Raw genomic sequence first — 21427 nt, 5'->3', positions numbered from 1 at the left:
GCCATGGTGGCGTCCAGGGACGCCAAGATGGCCGGCTCCCGCACGAACGGAACACGCGCGAGCACCCCGTGCAAGCGCCGCAGATTAAGGGCCGTATTGCGATGGGGAATGAAGCCGGACTGGTCTTGGTGGACCAAATCGCCCACCACGCCGACCAGCCGGTTAGCGAGCACCTTGGCGAGGATTTTAGGCTCCGCGTTTAAAAGCGAGATAGGCCGGTAGGATGTAACCCGGTCCCGCGGTCTGCCCTCCTTGTGGATAACCACGATGGTAGCCAGACGCTGGTCCGGCGGGAGGGAGCCCCGCGAGTGAGCCGCAAGGAACATAGCGCGGAGGTGGGGTGCCAGTACGTCCGGTCGCAATTTATACAGCTCGATAGGAATGCCGTTCGGGCCCATGGCCTTGCCAGAAGCGACCGAGCGGATGGCGAGGGCAATTTCGTCCGAGGTGGGGGCGGCATCCATCAATTCCCTGTCCTCCATTGAGAGGGAGGGCAGCGCGATGTCACGCAGCAGGGCATGGGAATCCTCCTCCGGGCAGGGAGAAACCGGGCAATATACCTCGCGGAAATAATCCGCGAAGCAGGAGACAATGCCTTCCGGCTCAGTGACACGTACACCGTCGATTCTTTCAATCAGCGGGACCACACGACTAGCTCTCTCCTTCTTATCCAACCACGCAATCAACTTACCAGCCTTATCACCCACATCATACAATCGCCCCTGTTGCTCTCTGCTGAGGCCCCTGGCCGCCTCCGTGACGAGGGACCTATAGGCCGCCTGCTTAAGGTGTAGAACGTGCAGCGCAGCGTCAGTCACCCCACTCCCCAGACCACCCTCCAGTTCAGTGATTTCGGCCTCCACTCGGGTCACCTCCTCCTGTGTGCGCCTCCGGGCATGGGAAATAAGGGAGAGGGCCTCCCCTCTAAGCACAGTCTTGAAAGCCTCCCACAGGGAAATGGCAGACGGGACAGACCCCACATTCTCCTCAAAGTACCGTTGCAAGGATTTAATCAAATCAGCACGAATAGTGGGGTCGCGCAGGTACCAGGCATTGATTGGGGCTACCCTGCCCTCCCCACTCGGGAAGACATCAAAGTGCAACAGGAGTGGGGAATGATCTGAAATACCCCGCGCCAGGTGGCGCACCTCCCCCACTCTCCCGGCATAGGCCGCAGGGACAAGAACATAATCAAGCCGCGAAAGGCTACCATGGGCCCCCGAATGGAAGGTGTACTGCAGCTGAGCGGGATGCTTTAGACGCCAGCAGTCCACCAATCCCAGCGTGTCCAAAAGGCCAGACAGCCACGCTTGTGCCCGGGGGAGGTCCCTAGGGGGATAACGATCCAGAGTCCCAGAAGCCACCGCATTGAAGTCCCCCCCCAACCACCAGAAGCCCCCCCGGAAGGTCAAGCAGGAGGCGTCCCAGGTCCGCAAAGGTGGTGGACTGTAACCCCGGTGGGACGTACACTGAGACAAAGACGACAACCTTGCCCTCCATTCTCCCCACCAAGACAGTGTAGCGTCCCCTCTCATCATGGCGCACCTCGTCTATTTCTAGCGGGAGCGAGGTCTTGACCATAATGCCCACCCCTCGCGAGCCTGATGTGAAGCCCGAGTGGGCCACCAAACGATAACCACGTCTATTCATGGCACAATAGGAGTTACCAATGAGGTGTGTCTCCTGCAAAAAGACCACATCAGGCGAAATCCGTTTCAGATATTGCAGGACCACACCCCGCTTAATCCTATCACCCAGTCCGTTAACGTTCCAGGACAGCAAAGTCAGGTCCCTACCCCCCATCACAGACAGAAGCCATCATTTGTCCCCCCGAGAGCATCTCAAAAAACCAAATACAATAAAGGGTTTCCCTTGCGGTAGAAACAAACCACACCCCACCCCAACCCACCCATCCCAACAGAACTCCCCCCACCCTGCACCCCTGCATGAGCCCAAACAGCCCCCCCAAAGTGCAGTGTGCCTGTCGCCCCATGGAAAGAAAACTAACTAGTCCCCCAGAGGAGGAGGGAGATCCCCCAAGAGACCCCACACGACCTCCGCAGGAGGGGAACTTACCCTAACAGTCAATGGTGACAATAACACAGTCCAGAGCAAGGCCTACCATTAGTCCCTCAGTCCTGATCCGGCGGGCCCTCCCCACCAACCGCTTCCCCCCCACCTCCCCGGCCCCGATCTCCGGGCAGAGTGTCCAGCCAGTCCCCGGCCGCCTCGGGACGATCAAAAAAGTGCGTGCGGCCATCCACCTCCACCCTCAGTTTAGCCGGAAAAAGCATAGCATATTTGATATTCAGGTCCCGTAGGCGACGTTTGACACCGAGAAAACTCAGTCGCTGCTTTTGGACCGCCGGAGTAAAGTCAGGATAGAAATTGATGTCCATATTGTGAAGTCTGACCGGCCCTTGTAGCCTGGAGGTCTGCAGGATAGCGTCCCTGTCCCGAAAATTGAAAATCCGGGCGATGAGAGGCCTCGGAGGGGCTCCGACCTTAGGCCTACCCCTGGGGACCCTGTGGGCACGTTCCACTGCAAAAAATTTACTCAGCCCCCGAGGCTGGAGATGGGTGAGGACCAATTCCTCCACGAACAGATCCGCTGCCTCTGCCTCGCGTCCCTCCGGCACCCCGATAATGCGGACATTATTCCTCCGGGCCCGACCCTCGGAATCCTCCAGTCGACGATGCATCAGGGCGCTCGCCTGGCCAAGCCTGCGCACCTCCTGTTGGAGGGCCGCCACGTCGGATGTGAGGCCCGAAGTAGAGTGGGCCAAAGAATCGACCCGGTCATTTGTTTTGGAGAGATCGGCTCTCACGAGGCCCACGTCCACGAGGACCGAGTCGATCTTCTGCGCCAGAGTGTCAAAGCGCTGGTCCACCGAGGCCTTCATCTCGGCGATGGCGCCCATGACATCTCGGAGGGTCAGGTCCGTGGGCAGAGCAGAAGCGTCAGTCGGGCCCGTAGGGGATCTACGCAGCGCCTCTGGAGATCCCTTCTGGAGGGTGTAGCGGTCCATATTGTTGGATTGATGGGCCGCGCCACGACGGGTCGACTTCACCTTAGCCCGGTCGCCATCTTGTTTTGTGGCCATGGTCGCGGTCCCAAATCGAGCCAATCTCCTCAAAAAGGGGGGTAGACAATCCCGTTCAAGGGCTCCGGGGGGGGGGGCGACCACCGCTCCGCAGGACGGACCGCAGCCGGCGGGCCGGCAGGGCACCCCAACAAGGCCACTCCACCGCACACCGCCTCGCGACCCTACCTCGAAAGTGAAAGTGCGGGGTGCGCGAGTCGCCCAGCCTTGCCCGCCGCTGTTATTCACTTTGTCGCCGGATCGCCCCACAACTCCAGTACGGGGGGCCGGCGTGGAGAAGGCCGCAAACCGTAATCGGTGCTCCCGCCGGTGTCCGAGGTCCGAATTGAAAACGGAAAACGGGCGTGACCTCAGCTCCGGTTCAGAAACACAGTCCCCTCATCTAGGACAGGATTCGGTCAGGATTTATGCAGGAGGTCGCGGAGGTCCTCGGGAGCCTCGCACCTACGCGGCCATCTTGGGTGCGCGCTAGGCTCCTTCATGTTCATATTTTAGATTATCAGTTTACTCAGTGTCTTGCTAACTAGGAGTTGGGCTCGGAGTATCTTTTTTGTTTACTAGAATTAAAGTCTTGACTGTGGACAACAGGTGAAGTTGGAATGACTCACAAGACCCAGAAACCGGCAAACCGCTTACTTAACTTTTGTTATGCTCTTTCTGGTGGAAACTCTTATCTAACTGCAGATTTCTCACCTTCTAATATCACCCAGGTACCAAACTGAATTCGGGGATTTTTCAGGGTTTCTAACCACCGATTAGTGATGTTTCGCTTCTCGGCGTGGACATATGGCCTAAGAAGTGACAAAGCAGTGCAGCACATAAGCAACACCTCTGCTTAACAATGTCTGTTCCTTTGTTTCCATGCCTTCCAACATAGATCCAAAGCTCTGCTCCCACCTTTGTCGGTGTTCCAATGTGGTGCTGGGCTCTTCTGAAGACCAAAGTTCGCCACCTCCCCAGATGACCCTCCCTCTCATTAAAACCCAGTAGCAATACATCCATCACCACTTATCAGCTTCAGGTGGGGGAAGGGAGAGTGGCCTGCAGCAGAACAAATTATGTTTGATCAGCCATCACCGCACATCTTGGGCTGTCTGCCCAGAGGCCTGGATGGTGTCGGGAAGGCAGCATTAATGCAAGGCCCACTGTGATCTTCGGTTCCACTGCAGGCCTCATATGTGCCACCTGTTGATGGGTGAGGCTAATGGGTGAAGAAACCTCTAAGCAACCATCTCCATGATCGAGCCTGAAATATCGGAATCATAGCCCCAATGTTCATGACTCGCTGTGGCATAAGAAAAGCCTTGAACTTCACTGGGACTAGGATCATTCCAATGAATGGAAGACGCTTTGATGATTTCAGGTAGAACTTTGGCTGGTTTATCGCAAACCCCAATGATGTTAGGAGTTCTGGCATAGTCTGCAGGTAGTCCACGTCGGACCCACCTTTACTAACCAGTTACTGAGGTACAGGAATACAGGAACTCCGAAGATGGGAAGGTACCACCACCATCACTTTCGGGAATCCCTGAGGGTGGAGTTGAGGCTGAAGGGGGAGCACAGCAAGCTAAAAATACTCCTGGCCCACCTTGCTCCTTTAACAGACCTTACGGTGCAGGAAGAATATTGGGTGAGGAGGAGAGAAAAGGTAGGGTGTGGCCCTTTTGAACAGTCTTCAAGACCCATCAGTCAGATGTGATGGATCGCCAACCTGGATGGACGTGTTGAATCCAGATATCAAGCTGGTTGGTTGGGCGAGAGCCCCTGAGGACAAACTGTGGCTTTGCGGTTGTAGCAGGGGAAGAGGAATTGCTGGCCTGTGTGCTGTCTGTCTTTGCCTGCTCTGCGTCCATGATGCCAAAATAACTAGGTTGTCTGCTGTATCACTGGTTGGGGAGTCCTGTTGCCTATATGCCAGCCTCTTGGAGTAGCCCCTAAATTTGCGGAATTGGTGGTGAAAATGCTTTGCACGGATCAACTGACCCAACGAATATGCTTTAGCTCTACTATCTTTAAGGTGTTCCAGAGTCTGCCTTCTCTCCATAGATGTGAGAGATGCGAGACCCTTCAACGGGCATGTTCGGTGCAGATTGCCCTTTCAATGCAGTCTGTGGTATCTAAGCCTACATCCTGCCCATTATGGATCAAGTAAAACAAAGTGGTCATAAGGTTCCCCAGGACTATAGGCAAAATCTTGATGGCCTTGTACCATACATCATGTGTATAGTGGCTCAACACACTCACTGCATTTACAGATCTAAGTGGTAGGCTAGCAGAAGAAAACATTTGATTGCCAAAAGAATCAATCTTTTTGTATTCTCTTCGCAGGGGATGGTCAGAAAGGAATATGGATACCCTTTACTGGTCGAAGCCAGTGCAAAGAGACTTTCTAGAGTAGGATGATTGTGGAGAAAATCTGGATTACTGGTCGTTTTCCTGGCTACTTGCTGACAAATAGGCAGCAAGAACATGTTTTTGACCAAGTATTCATCAAAAGTATACTAGAGCGCATCATTGAATGGAAGCAAATTCTCAGATGTTACAGATGTTCAAAGTTTTTCTCAGAACATTAGTCTTAGTGGCAACAATGAGAATCTCTAATTCTAGTACCTCAGCCACTGTCTGAGCTACCACTGCAAATGAGGCCCTTTCCTCAGTTGATGGCCCAAGTGCAGGTCAGACTGTTAATGTCAGGGGAGGTGTCAAGCTTACTGGCAATATGTAAATCAAGCTATAAGCCATCATCATCTTGGGGAGAACTGGTCTGTCACAGGGTCAGTCGGAACCAAAAAGACAGGGAACCTGTGCAGATATTTGATTTCCTGCAGAGCTACTGTTTTGCAGTCAGCCCGCAGTTTTGTAATTTTGGTGGCATGACATAGGTCGAGCTCTGGCTAATGTTCGTTAGGGGTCTGGCAAGGGCATTTGCACCAGATCACCAGCTGGAGTGTAAGTCTACCGGAGTCAGACAAGCCCTTTAACATATCCCACGAGAAGTGACTGTGCCAAGGAAGGACATGCTGGTGGTAACCCATCTCGAGGGCACTGCGGTTCTGGGGGGCTAACAGGTAGCCAGACGACCACTAAAGATTTGCAGTATGGCCTCTTGAAAGCCTTGATTTGCTGTGGGGTCATCAACCGCCTGGGGAACTTTGGACCCATCACAACCAACTGAGGTATCTGTTCCGTGGCCAGTGACCTTGAGGGGAGTTCCACTCGAATCCTGATGCCTTCGCACCTTCTCATTGCAGTCAAAATGGCAGGCTGGGATAGAGTCCTAATTTGCTTCTGATGCTTACGCTTCGACTTAGATTTGCATGCAGATTTTGAGTAGGAAGTGAAGCAGTCCCAAGAACAGCACTGGGCTCTCAACTTTGAGTGCGATAACTGTAACAAGTTTGGGGAGACACAACTTCGTCTCCAGATCTTGAATATCCTTCAGTTGCATTATTTAGGCACATTTATCACACGAGTTTGAATTGTGCCTGGAGCCACGCAACAAAGACACACCTCCTGTGGGTCTGTGACTGACAGCTGCATCCTTCAGCTAGGGCAGAGGTCTTCAAACTTTTGTAGGTTGAGCCCCCCTGCTCAATTTATTTAGCTGTTGGGACCCCCCAACACCGGACAGAAATTTCTGGAATCTGGTACACTACATAATTGACCGCCGCGCGCATATCCTGGGCCATATCCAGCAAATAATGTTCAACGTATGTGAGAAAGTGCCATCTTTCTTGCATGGTATGCCCCCACTTTTTGCTGAATTGCTGAATGTACTTTGACTGAGTGTGCCCTGGACTCCTGCCAATCAGGTGCCCAGGGCCTATGTTCCTCCCCTAAAACAAAACCAACCCAAATTGGCAAACCCTGGCCACATGTCAGCCCCTGGTAAATGGTACCCTAGGTACCCAGGGCCTTGTGACCAAGGAAGGCCTCTAAGGGCTGCAGCACTCCTTGTGCCACCCTTAGAGGTCCTGTACCTTTACACACACACACACTGCCTTTGCAGGCTGAGTGTTTGGGTGCAAGACAAAAACAAAGTCGACATGGCACACATCCCTGTGTGCCATGCCCATCACCTACAATGCCATGGCATACATCAGCCACCCCTCTAGCTGGGTGCCTTATGCCAAAGGTGTGGGCAGAGGAGCAGGAGCCCTGTGCCCCTACAGTGCCCAAGTCCATTCCTGAGCACTGTAAGTACAGTGCTGCCATTTAAGAGTACATGGTGCTGAGAGCTCGTCAAACACGAGCTCCACAGCACCATAATGGCAACACTAAAGACTGAGAAGTTTGGTATCAAACTTCTCAGCACATTAAACCCACACTGATGCCAGTGTGGGATTTAATGTACCGAGCACCCCAGAGGGCATCTTAGAGGTGCCCCCTTAAACCTAACCTACAATCCACGTCTGCTCTGAGGCTGCCTAGGCTGCCACCCAGCAGACATGTTGCTGGACCCCTGGGTAGGAGAGCCCCTGCTCTCCTGGGCCTGCAACAATGCACATCCTGGGCGAGGTGCTAAATCTCCTCCCCCAGGATGGGCAGGGGGAAGCTTCAAAGGCATGCCGCCTCTGTGAGCTTCCCCAGGCCCCTGCAACCCCCCCACTCTGGCTGGAAGCTTTGGCCGGAAACCCCAAATAAGGATAGGGGATGTGCCAACCTGCCAACCCCACCCCTCAGGTGGGGGAGGCGAGGTGAAGCACATCTCCGGGCTCTCACCATCTTGAAGATGGGGAGCCCTACCCTATCAGGACTAGGCTACTGCCCCCCTCCCACAGGAGAGAGGCAGGATAGGGGTGTACCCACCCCAGGACAGGGACCCATTGGTCCCTGCCCTTCACCTACCTGTAACGCCCCTAAATCTAGTATTTAGGGGCACCCTGAACCTTCTTTCCCCAGATTCACAACTACGAAGAGCAAGAAGAAAGAAGACCTGCCCTGCAGCTGCTGAAGAGAGGAAGACACCAACTGCTTTGGCCCCAGCCCTATCGGTCTGTCGACCCTCGAACCTGCTCCTGCTCCAGCCCGTCATCTCTTGTGGCCAGCAACCTCACCAACCCCGGAGGACCTGGCTACCTTTTGGCTCTAAGCCCCTGGGACTCCCATGAGTAGAGGCTCTACTCAAAACCCATCTCTAATCCCTGGCATCTGCCTGGAACCGCGAACCCAGCACACTCTGCACCAGCTAAGCCTAGCCAGTGCCGAAGTGAACAAAGACCTTGAGGATGACCCCACGGCGACTGTGACCCCGAGTCCGGCACCCAAGGACCTCCCTCGACACTCCTGAAGAAGCCTGCAGCCTCAGAACAAGGTGCCCCCCCAAACGTGATCAACAGAGGGTAAGATTTCCCGACACCAAAAGGCACCCCTGCATGCGGCGCCCCACGGCCCCCTGTGCCCAATCCCGGGGTACCTACCTATCCTCCAACTACCCAACTTACCTCTCGAAGTGTTGGTGGCACCTGAAGAATCCTCGTCCCCGAGCTTGCAGTCTTTTTCTAAACCGGAGATTTCCCATTGAAATCAATTGAGCGCCTGAAGGCTCAAAAGCACACTGCACCCAGCCGCCCGAGTGGCCCTGGCAGTGAAAACTCTACACCTACCTACTTCCCCACTTGCCCTGAGTAAGTGACCAGGAGCCCAGCTCCCACAGCCGCGTGGCTTGCCAGTCAGCAGCCACCAACAAAGGCCCCCCCTATCCCTCAAAGGATAACATTGGGCCTAACTCTCTCTGCACCCGGCCGCCCTAGAGCCGCTGAGGGTGAACCAACTGTACCTACCTGACCCTGGGGGACCCCTGAGTCTATGCCCAGAACCTCAACTCTGCCAGTCGAGTACTTACCCTTAAACCGCTAACTCTATTTTCCTCATGGGGTAACATTGACTGGCTTTTTCCTGAAATTTCTTCCAAGTGTGGACTTTTTAAATCTTAAAATATTCACCAAAAATCAGCTGAGTAACGAAAACGAAATTACTCACCTGCTCTTAGGTGAGCTCCCAGTGCTGGATCTTGGTGCCCAGCACTGACTCTGAAAAATACTTACAACTGTACTTACCTTTAACCCAATTTTCTTCCATAGGAAACCATTGACTGTTTTTCTGTGAAATTTCTTCTAAGTGTCGATTTCTGCAATCTTTAAATATTCTTCAAAAATTGTATAATATCTGAAAACGTAATTACTTACCTGTTTTGGATAAAGGTCCCAGTACTTAGTCTAGGCACCCAGTACCGGATTACAAAAGTAACGAGAACATACTATACCTGTAACCTGAATTTTCTTCCATAGGGAATCATTGACTGTTTTCTTTGAAATATTTTCTGTCAACTTTTAAAATAGCTAAATATTGTTTAAAAACCATTTCAGTAATTAAGTCGACTTTCATCACTTGATTCTGAGAACTGACCCAGGACTGAATCTAGGATCCAGTCCTGGAATTCCAAAAGTAATCTAAAAAGTAATCTGTTGCAAATAACTTGAATTTACCATTGAGCTCAATGCATTGTTGTGTTTAAAAATAGAGTTGCCTACTGCAACCACTTGTAACTGTTTACAAAAGTCTATTGCATATTGCAAAAGTATTTATATGAAACATCTCCTGCTGAGAAAGTATATTTTAAATCCAAGTGTTGGTTCTAAAATAAAACAAGCATATATTTTTTATATATAAACGATTGGCCTAGAGTTCAGTTATTGAGTGTGTGAGACCATTTGCTGACTGAGTGTGTACAACAAATGCTTTACACTGTCCTCTGATACTGCCTTACTGCTCGACCAAGCTACCACTTTAGAGAGTAAGGTTATATCTAACTTTAACCTCTGTCAAACCCTGGGGGACTGTGGACTCTGTACACCCCGTACCTATTAAGGAACAGTATATACAGAGCCATTTTCTCACAACGTAATAAAGAGTGTTAAGTGAAGTGCAGGTTTGTGAGTGGGTGTGCTGAAATGACAGATTATTACATAGCTCAAACCACCATTTTCCTAGATAAAATGTGCGCAAATGGTTTTTACTAGGATGCTTTGTTTTACACATGACATTGATTGATAACATCACTAACATAAATGTGACGGGTGTGCCTGTTTTTTGCCACAGACGGTCAATCTGTGGATGGATTTTTGCTACTGCCATCCTCAGGTAGTGCTCTACATCCAGGTGCAGATTTACAAGGAAGTGCTGCAGCGTGGCACCGCAAGCCCTTTGGCTGCGCCACACTGCGGCACTTCTGAAGCACAGGGATGCAACATATTTACAAGAATATGACCTCTCTCTGTGCTTCCCCCTGCGCTGGCGCACAAACTGCAGCCATGCGCTGGCGTAGGCATCTTTGCACCCTGGTGCAAGGATGCCTGCGTTGTGGGGAGATTGTTTTTGTGCAGGAAGGAGCACCTTCCTGCACATAAACCATCACTACAGGCATTTCCCTCTTTCAATGCATGCTGTAGAATGCAGCACGCATTGAAAGAGGGAAAAACGAAGAGAAATGAAAGCATTTCTCCTCGTTGCACCTCGCTAAGCCACCTCTAGGGTGGCGTAGCATTCAGACGCATTTCCAGATTTACGATTCCTCATAAATCTGGAACACCCACAGCAATACTCATGGAACAACTCTTCAACACAAAGTGCTGCGTTTGAAGGGGCCGTATTTACAAGGACTGGAAAAGTCACGCAGGGTGGATTTTCCCGTCCTTGTAAAAATGGAGGCGCCCCCTGCACCACCAGTACGTCACGAAAAGTGACGTACTGGTGGTGCAGGGCGCTTGTAAATCTGCCCCCTAGTCTTTAATACAGCAAGTGCTGAGAACCCAATCTCACATAAATAGGACGAGCTGAAAGGCAAGAGAGTTTTGATAGCAGTTTCTCTCAAAGCTGAATATTCTACAGATATTTTCAGCCAAAACAGGGACTGTAAGGGAGACAGTGTTGTCAGATTTTTCGAGCACTCCCTAGCTCAGAGCTGGTACACGAGAAACAAATCTTCTCTAGAAATCATTAACAACCGTTTTAGGCAGCATTATAATGGGATAATTGCCCACCAACCTGTTATGGACCCGAAGACCAAGTTGAAAGTCCACAGAGAGGGCGTTGAACGAACACCTAATTGAGAATTCCTTAGTAGTACGATAAGTTGCTTGCCTGAAGCAGTTGGGGTTAAGGACACGTCAGGCTTATGTTTAAAATAAATAGAACTAATTATAAATGAATGATGGTGTCTGTTTTACTTCAGAGAAATGTTGTCTGACAGACTTTTTGGTGGCAGGGACATGTTAAGGACTTTGGGTGCCCTGGGCCAAAACTATTTTGGGGGCCCCTGTTCAGTACAGCTTTGAGTCTAAATGATTAACTTTCAGCTCTGCCATACCCTCTTTAGCCAGGCTACGAACAGTGCACAGGCACTTTGGTTGAAATTCTAAAAGCGTTTACATCTAATATTCATAGATAGTGATGTGTGTTTTCACTGTTGTAACGAATGTATGGTTAGTGGTGGGCTTATTTGAGTGAGATTGCAGATTGAGCAGTGAGGGGGACAGGTGAGTGAAGTGTCACTTGAGCGCAGGTTGAGCAGTGTGCTCCTGTGACTGCAGGGTGCGGTATAGAGTGAACAGTGCAAGTGCATTGTGAGTGCAGAGTGATCACTGTGAGTGCAGGTTAAGTGGGTAAATGGTGTGAGTGCATGGGCATCAGTGTGAGTGCAGGGTGAGCGTGAAGGGCTATAATGAGAAGCGAGTTGTCTGAATGCAAGGTGCATTCCCAGACACTTGAAGTAACTCAGAATGTTATTGATGGCAGCATAGGGTTTCAAATGTGTTAAACTATTGCTAATATGGCAGTAACCAGGGATCAGGGTGGAGGAAATAAATAATGTGGTGATCGTGCAACAAACTCCCAGTCTTATGATTAGGGTTGCCAGCTCATTATTTTGATGTCCCAGGTGGTACAAAATTAAGCAGTCGCCTAAAGCTGTTTTGTCAGTACTTGTCCATGCATACTTTGAACAACAAATATAAATAAAAATAACTTTTACTTGTGTTCTAGAGCTGCCTGAATAATCTATGGCTGATAAAAGGGAACATGCTTCTTTATTTATAGACAAGCAATTTGCAGTCTGTTTAGAAGAACACATGGCTGGCTGGCATTTTGCGCGCCTGCCTGTGTAGTTTTAAAAGAAACTTTTTCTCCTTTCTGGGAAGCGCTAACCCTCCCAGGAGGGGGTTAATTCATAGAGCTGAAATGCTTCAGCTGCCGTGAGAGGCAGGATGTCTCCACTGCTAAAAACTGAAAGCAAACGAACAGACAGGCATTTTAGCTGCAGTGCGAGGCTAGGAATCTCCTCTACTATAACATTGAATGTGAAGGCTGTCTGTTCGTTTACCTTCGGTTTTAGCAGAGGAGACTTCCTGCCTCCTCGCTGAAGCTGAATGAATTAACCCCCTCCTGGGACGGTGAACATAATAAAAGCATGGGCACTCCGTGCCCCGTCGATTTCCCCTCCCCCCCCCCCTCCCTCCAACCATACCGGAGTTATCTAAGAAGACCTGACAGGGAACAAAGGTAAATTAGAGTGGAGTGCACGCCCCCCCTAGGTTGGTGTCGCGCCCCCCCAGGGGGGCGCGCCCCACAGTTTGAAGAACTCTGAGCTAGGGTATGGCTTGAACCCTGTTATCTTTGGTGGGGACATCTTTCCTTAGCACATTGTACAAATTGCTGTTAGGAGATGTTGGAATATAATAAATAGAAATTGTCTGGTTTGTGCTTTTTAATGATTATTGTAATAAATTGTTAAAATACATTCGGGACCAGTTTGAATTTAATCATTTCCCCCCCCCCCCCTTTTTAGGGCGCGTCCCTAGTGATGCAGTGCGTAGCACTGCTCGCGCAGGCGAGAGCCCTTTTGTGGAGGGTTCCAAAACAGACCCTGGAATCGCACACGCTCGTGCGTGTGCTTTTCCTTTTGGGTTCCGCTATTGGGCTTTGCGTGCGTGTTTATTTTATTTTTTTTAAACAGAGCATGCAATAGGCCAAAGGCGGGCGCAGTGCCCAGCCCATGGCCTATTGGTGTCTGTTACGCGCACCAAAGCCCATATGTTTTAAATTATCGTGCCCAGACACAGGCGAGATAATTGAAAACATACGGCTCGCAGTGGTGCGCGCCTCCTGGGACGGTGAACATAATAAAAGCATGGGCACTCCGTGCCCCGTCGATTTCCCCTCCCCCCCCCTCCCTCCAACCATACCGGAGTTATCTAAGAAGACCTGACAGGGATCAAAGGTAAATTAGAGTGGAGTGCACGCCCCCCCTAGGTTGGTGTCGCGCCCCCCCAGGGGGGCGCGCCCCACAGTTTGAAGAACTCTGAGCTAGGGTATGGCTTGAACCCTGTTATCTTTGGTGGGGACATCTTTCCTTAGCACATTGTACAAATTGCTGTTAGGAGATGTTGGAATATAATAAATAGAAATTGTCTGGTTTGTGCTTTTTAATGATTATTGTAATAAATTGTTAAAATACATTCGGGACCAGTTTGAATTTAATCATTTCCCTCCCCCCCCCCCCCCCCCCCCCTTTTTAGGGCGCGTCCCTAGTGATGCAGTGCGTAGCACTGCTCGCGCAGGCGAGAGCCCTTTTGTGGAGGGTTCCAAAACAGACCCTGGAATCGCACACGCTCGTGCGTGTGCTTTTCCTTTTGGGTTCCGCTATTGGGCTTTGCGTGCGTGTTTATTTTATTTTTTTTAAACAGAGCATGCAATAGGCCAAAGGCGGGCGCAGTGCCCAGCCCATGGCCTATTGGTGTCTGTTACGCGCACCAAAGCCCATATGTTTTAAATTATCGTGCCCAGACACAGGCGAGATAATTGAAAACATACGGCTCGCAGTGGTGCGCGCGCACCACTCGCTGGTATGTCTGTTTTTTTTTTTACAATAGCGATCGCTTTTTAGGTCTCGCTTAGCGAACGCAGCAAAATCACAAAGAAATCCGTGGATAGATGTTTGGCTTTTCAGGGATGCAAAAAAATTCCCGTTTGCATGGCATGGAAATCTACCTACGTCACAGATTTTCATATCTACGCCTATCCCTCCATGCAATTTCCTGATAATTGTCAACACTTCAGACAGTTCACTAGATGAAACGTGACAGTAAGGTGCTTTAATTCACGTCATAAATATTTTTTCTCTCCGCAAGAGAAATACCTCTGATTGTATCAGCAACACCTGTGCTGGTTCAGAGCATAGCGCCTCATTTTATTTTGCATTTGCAGTGTCTAAGTGCCCCGTTTAAAGCAGACGTTTTCCTACGTTCACAATCGCTCTTTGTTGATTATTTTGGTTTTGCTGCAACAAAACTGCATTGCATGTGTGACTTAAAAGGAGCGGTTTGTGTGCGAAGTGAATGAAATTAGCTTGGACTAGCAGTAAATTGCACTACATACAATAAATTCGTACTTTAGTCTTCAACATTTTTTTTTTTTTTTAGTTGTTGTAGCTAGTTCCCTCTTCCCCTTTGTTGCCCTTTAGCTTTCTAGTAATGTTTTTCCCCCACATCACGTCCTACACACTGGCCCTTTCAAGCCGGCCCATCAGGCGGTGCCAGAGTGCCTGATAAGCCAGTCCAACACTACTGGTTGCCCCTGCAAACTTTACAGCACCCAGCAGATGATTAGGATTTGAAGGTGCCTGGCAAGTGACACGCTTCTGGCAGCCGTAAAACCTGTCAGAGTAGCTTCATGTCAACAACCAGGACACTGCATCGGGGAGGGGGGGGGGGGAGAGGGGGTGAGAGACCCACACGAGGCCACTCTGGTCATAAAATCAAAACAAGAAACACCTCCTCCGGATCCGTCCCACCGCGCGGAACCTCGATTGTTCCCGAGATATGCCTCTCTTGTCTAAGCACTTGAGCTGAAGTGGTATGCGAGGTAGAAATCCGACCTCAGGCGAGTAGCTGAACGCAGGAGCAAGAGCGCGTCTGTTAATTAGTGCTAAGGTGAGATTCGTTAATTAGAGAGCACACAGGTTGCGCCCGAGTCGGAGTTGTGGACTTCAAAACAGGCAGCACGTCATTCCCCATTCCAGTGCTCATTAGCTGCGCATGTGCGGCACACACATAATGCCATTTTTGGCTCAAACACTAAGGTGTGTGAGGAATCTAAATCCAGGGTTAGAGGGTCACAGTACCTGTCAGTGTATGACACTGTGGAATCTGAACCAAACAATGGGGTGCACAATACCTGCAGTTGTAATGTCAGGAATCTGAATCCAGGGTTAGAGTGACACAATACCTGATGTGACACTGAATTTGAATCCAGCGACTGATAGGGCGTACAATACCTGCAATGGTAGTGTGGTATACCCTGCCTGTGAGGGAGGGCTGTCCGACTAGGTATGCGCTGTGCATGCTTTAGCAGGAGCCTCAAACTCTTGTCTGGGTGAGAAGGGCAAAAAAAAGCCTCCAGGTTACGAGCCTTTGAGGCCAGGGAGAAGGAAATGAAGAGAGGCAGGAAGCGGCAGCTGAGCGGGAGAGAGACAGGTTGTGAAAGCGAGAGACAACGCGAGTGGCACAAGGAGAGAAAGCAGACAATGAAATAATGAAATCTTGACTATTTACACTAGGCAGCACTGCCTGACTGGGCTCTTGAAGATCCGGTCCTGTTGTCTGATTCCGTGCTACTTCTTGTCTACCTCAGACAGATGAAAAGCTGAACCAGCCCTGCAGGGCATTCAAAAGTGTAATCTGCTAATCTAATCGCACTTTAATATCTGTACCAGGACACTTTGCCTACTGAGCCACAGTTGGGGGAGGAGTATAAAATATATTCTAAAAAAAGCCAAGTGAGGCATGGAGGTGTGTGGGAATCAACTCAGGCAGTGTGTTGTGACGTAGAGCGTGCAGGGGGTGGGAATGGGATGGGGAAGCAGCATACAGAAGACCAAACCAGAAAATACACACACACCTATGGAGTGATTAAAAAAAACGAAAAATGTTGTTCCCTGAATATAAGCAGTGGCAGCCTACAACTTATCCAATTAGAATCATTGTAAGGCAGCCATTCTCCAGGGCAGGAACAGGCAAGAAGAGGAAGGGACACCTGCCAGACTGGGAACGCCTGTAAAGGTATACAAGAAGAGTCTTGTGGTGTAGCAATAGCATAATTGGAAGGAGGTGGACACAGAACAGATAAATCAAAGACTTGATAGTATACAGTCAAAATTCTGGTACAGCAATCAGACCATAATTTCCATGTATAATACAAGTAACATTGGGATAAAAGGCTTCAGCACCCCAGCTCCCCTCCCCTCCCCTCGTGACACAGCTTCCCGGGCACAAACACAGCCGCACCAGAGTACTTAACAGGTCTTTAAAAGACCATTTACTTGTGAAAGAGGCTTTCTTGTGTTTTCACCCCTTCTTAGAGCACCTGCATCTCCACTCTTCATATTGCTGGAAGAATCAGCCCTACTCCAGCAGCCACTACAATTCTTGTCTGTGTGAAACATAAGCAAACTCCCATATTAACCTGTGCTTAACCTTCTGGTAGCATGGCACAAGAGCAGTCTGGCTTAACTTCGAGGTAATGTGTAAAGTATTCATGCAGCCCTTCAAGTAGTATTAAAGTGAAAACACAACACAAGAAAATCCCACAGCAATTTAGAACAAGCATTGGTAATGCATTGGCTTCACCTATGTGATGAATGAGTTGTTTTCAATCACCTTTGGGACGAAGGAAAGAGTTCCCTGACCAGTATCATGGGAGTGGAGCGGATGTGGTGCAGTGGGCAGAGATGCTAAATCGGGAGCTGAGGATCCCAGTTCGAGTCTTCACAACGCAACATCTTGTGGTTCTGGGCAAATCACTTCATCTCTCCATATGACAAATTGCACTTTATAAATCTGCTCCAAGTCAAAAACGCACAAAGAGGTGAGAAACTAATAAGAGAAGCAGGCGAGGAACAAGCATTGGTAAATGCAGGGAAAGTGGCAAGCACAGGAACCAATGAAAAGAAAGGAGATCGAGGGGGCGGGATGCAATACCCTTTTAAGATTTATATTAAAAACAATAGATTTTGCCAGCGCTGGGCAAGCGAAACCTAAAAACCTGGCCTTCTTGAAGGATGAAGGTGATTGAGGTACCAAAAGCAACATGTAGTTCATATACAAATGTTTCTTCACTGACACATTACGGTGTTGTGGTAAGAGGACAGCCATGAAAATCTTTTTAAATGACACAATGAATTGGCCATACTTGAGAAAATGGCAGCAATTGAGGCTGTCAAGTGGAATTATGATTGTTAAAATATTTGTGGTAACAAACTGGAAATGTATCTTCAAACTACACATCAATGCTAGAATACTCAGAGGCAAAGTTGTCACAACTAGAAAAACATTATTAAATGACAATGGTCATGGTGAGAAAATCATATTCTTCAATGGTTTGCCTAGGAAACATGTCACAGGGAAAGCCTCGGTAAAACTGCACTGCCAAATCATTCAATGCAACTACTAAACTGCACGCCAAGCAACTGATTGCTGAATAAACAAAACAAGTGAAATAAATATTTTTTTTAGAATGTCTCCGAATTAAGAAAAAATACTAAGTGTACGGGTCCTTAATATTGCTGCCACATGTGCTGAAATGTTATATTTTCTGAAGTCAGCAAACATCTGCACATCACAAGCAAAACAAATCCAGCTTCAGAAAATAGTAAACGGTATTTTGTATTTCAAAAAGATTTCCTGAGCTTGACTTGCACAGAGAAGATGTAGTGAACGGATATGGGGAACAGATGCTCATTTCCTACACATGACTTCTTTTCACCCAGACTTCCCGGGCAGCTTTGTTTTCCAACTCCAATGTTCCCTGGAGTGTATCAGTGGAATCCTCTTTCATCAACATGTCCTACTGAGTCCACTGTCGTGCTTTTCTTTTTTTCTACAGCTAAACGCTTGGCATGCTCAACGCTTTTTCAGCCTGATCCTTGGGCGAGCAGACCTTGCACTGATCCTGTACATGCTGGCATGTTCCATGTGTGGGAGAAACGTACACCAGTGTCACCTGCCCTTTACTGTTCATGCTTGTTAGAATTGGGGGTCTCTAGTTGGCAGAGGTAGGTACCTTTGACCAAATAGAGACCCTTGCTTCTAGTCAGGGTAAGGGGGTACACTCCTAAAATAACCCCAGCTCACCTCCTTAGTAGCTTGGCACGAGCAGATAGGCTTATCTCAGAGGCAGTGTGTTTAGACTTAACACAAGACCAAACGACAAACATCCACAATACTGTACTCAAAAATAGACTTTAAAATGGTAGAAAATAGCTTAGTTCAATGTAGAGGGTAAATGCGACACTTTACTCTCAAAGTACCTTGGATGCGTCACGCCATACAAACAAAAGGGTCGCAGGGAAGGTGATGCGTCGGTTCGTTACTGCAGCGCAGGGGAGGTGATGCTTCGGTTCCTTACAGGAGAGGAGGTGATGCGTCTGTTTCTTACTGTGATCCGATGCATTGTGACAAGATGGCGCCGCGATGCGACGATCCGGTGTGATGCGAGAAAATGGCGTCTTGATGTGATGTGACAACGTTGGAGGTGATGCGTGAACGCCCGACGGCGGTGCGGCAAACTCTGTAACTTCTGAGCTGCGATAGGCCCGGTGACACGCTTCTCCGGTGATGCGACCTCTGCGGTGGCGACACGCTTCTTGGGCGATGCGACGGCAACTGCTGCGGCGGCGACGCGCTTCTCCTCGTTGCGTCGAGCTTCCAGTTCCCAGCGCCTTGCAGTCTTAGAGGGCCCAAACAACAGTAGGCACCTCTCTGCAGGCAGAATTCCACAGCAAGGGAATTCAGGGGAGCTGGTGGTGAAGTCTTGTATCCCTGAGACTTCAGTCAGGAGGCAAGCTCAGTTCAAGCCCTTGGAGATTCTTCTTCAAGATTGCAAAAGTACACACAAAGTTCCTTTTCTCCTTTCCTTGGCAATAAAGTAACCACTGCAGGCCAACCCCAACAGCACAGCACCGGGGCAGTCTCCTCCTTCAGCTTCCTTGGTTCTTCTCCTTAGCAAAGGGGTCGTCTTGATTCCCAGAAGTGATCTAAAGTCTTGGGGTCTGGGCCCCAGTATTTATTCACCAAAATCCTTTGTTTCTGTAGTCAGAGAGTGTTGGGAACCTAGTCTGTGCAGTCCTGGAGCACTTTGTTTACAGGACTCCTTCTTTCCTTTGACAGTGACTGTGGGCCAGGGACATCAGACGCACCACAGGAGGTGGAGCCAGCATTGTGGAAGGCAGGCACAGCCCTGTTCAGACCCAGGTGCAGCTCCTCCCACCATTCTACATGCAGATAGGTCTATTCAGCCCTGTGCTGACTCAGCCTGTCTCCTGGAATCCCCCCACGAGCCGGCCGGTAAATTGGGCATGAAGTGGAGGCAATCCGATGAATAATGCCGGTGGACGAGTGAAGCGTCCTGAACCGACGGTTCCGCTTCATGCCCCCTTTACCGGCCGGCTCGTGATTCTTCTACACGCGGACCACATTTCTACATTCTAGCTTCCGTGGCTTTACACAGATTGCCATAACTGATTTCGCTCCTGGATTCACCCACCCTCCTTTGAACGCTCAGTTGTCCCGCGATTGATTTCTGCGCTGACTTAGCTTTCTGGACCCCCTCCCTTGACTGGACCTCTGGCCGCCTAATTTGTTTGTTTTTCATGCGGCCCCCAGCACTATCCTTGTAAATAACGTGACCATTTGTCCTGATGATGACCTGAAATTAATCAGGTTGAAACGCCGTCGACTACCCAGCACAGAACCTTGGTGCTGTAGTGGTCAATTTACTTTACCAAATTTGCAAACAAATTTGTACATGTCTCTTTATTGACCACTATTTGTTATATTTTCCTGCTGTTCACGCTGTTTTTCCACTTTGTGTCACTGCGCCGTCACTTGTCACTAGCACGCCCAGTGCCCACTTGTGTGTTATGGTCACCATACACTTCAATTGTACAGTAGTGCTGTTATAACTATCTGCAATAACTAAAAACTTTAATTTGACTCCTTCCATTGTGATCTCCCTTTGTCCTCTTCCCCTGGTTTGTATGATATATGCTGTTTTTCTAGCTGTCCATGCTAAATGATCCCCATTTGAGACATTGTTACATTGTTATAATAGCATTACAAACAACGCCAGTGTTTAAAAATGAAGACTGAAAATAGCTTTTTCAGTTTTAAATCTAGATTTACATCTAGATTACCTCTGCACTTATCATTTTCAGCGTCAAGCTTTCCGCATTGTTTGGAATTGTCTGAAGTCCATGTTTCCTGTTTGAATGTTCTGTCTAACGCTGTTTCTTTCTCAGTTTACAGGAATGAAGAACTGTTGCCTATTTGGAATGTGCCAGCGTCCAGACTTCAAAATGAAATCAACAATAAATTCACATATCTGATGAGGCTTCTCCTATTTTATATTTGTGAAGAGTTTAGATCACCACCTGGTTTGCACAAAGTCCCTGAAAAAAGAAAAGTGCTCTGTATATTATCTTTCTTGGAAAATAAGACAATAGTATCCCTCCTTTTGCGATAGCAGTTATAACAGATGTGAAAATAAATGAACTTGACTCAAGTTGAAAGATTATGCGAAAGAGCATGGACACATTTCAAATGTTAGACAATGTTATAATGAAATAAACTTTCATATTGAACTTTTTATCACAGTCCCTTCCCCAGTCCTATCTCCATCAAGCACTAAAGGTTAAACCGTTACAGTTTTATTTTATAAATATATATAAGAATATAAATATATACATTTCCCATTGATGAACTCACTGCGGCAAATAACTTTTTTCAGTCATTGTGATTTCATTTTATATTTAAGTCATGGAATATCATTATTTTCATTCTGCCATTATATTCTAAATAAAAATGTTTTGTGCATAATGCTTTGGAAAAAATGGGTCTTTTATAGGAAAAACAGGTAGAACTGATTTTTTTGACTTTAAAAGCGAAAATGATATACTAAACCAACTCTAACATTGCTTCTTGTGTTTTACTGTCACAGATTAAATTACAGCTTTTATGAATGATTAAATTTTAGTACATTTTCATTTTGTTGACTGCGTGCTTTTGTTCCCCCATTGTAACGTAAGGCTAATGGTGTTTTTGTTAGTGGAGTGAAACATTTATCTGACGCCTATGAACTCATTTAAGCGGATGCATGTTTTACAAAATCTACTTTACTACTTGAGCTTTTTACTTGCTCATGTACAAAATTGACTGTAACAAGGGTATTTACATTTTGCAACATGAAATATTATAGATTCACATGCTTTGCGC

At 48.5% G+C, this 21427-nt stretch overlaps 1 protein-coding gene across 4 annotated transcripts in view; it reads left to right on the top strand.

The window, feature by feature from the left end:
* LOC146870265 (ras-related protein Rap-1A) overlaps positions 1–21182 on the top strand; it is an 807328-nt gene extending 786146 nt beyond the window's left edge. For 3 of the 4 annotated variants that reach the window (XM_085632803.1, XM_085632843.1, XM_085632830.1), the window contains one exon: positions 20455–21182. Coding sequence is in view for 1 of the 4 variants with exons in the window: in XM_085632830.1 (XP_085488956.1) it covers positions 20455–20541 (87 nt within the window). In the remaining 3 variants the exon portion in view is untranslated. The remainder of the gene's footprint in view (positions 1–20454) is intronic. The other variant, XM_085632817.1, reaches the window with a different exon arrangement.
* Positions 21183–21427: the final 245 nt, after the last annotated feature.

This window comes from Triturus cristatus, chromosome 1_1 (genome assembly GCF_964204655.1).
Source record: "Triturus cristatus chromosome 1_1, aTriCri1.1, whole genome shotgun sequence".
NCBI lineage: Eukaryota > Metazoa > Chordata > Amphibia > Caudata > Salamandridae > Triturus > Triturus cristatus.
Note: the sequence above shows the minus strand (reverse complement) of the source record. Positions and strands in the feature narration are given on the sequence as shown.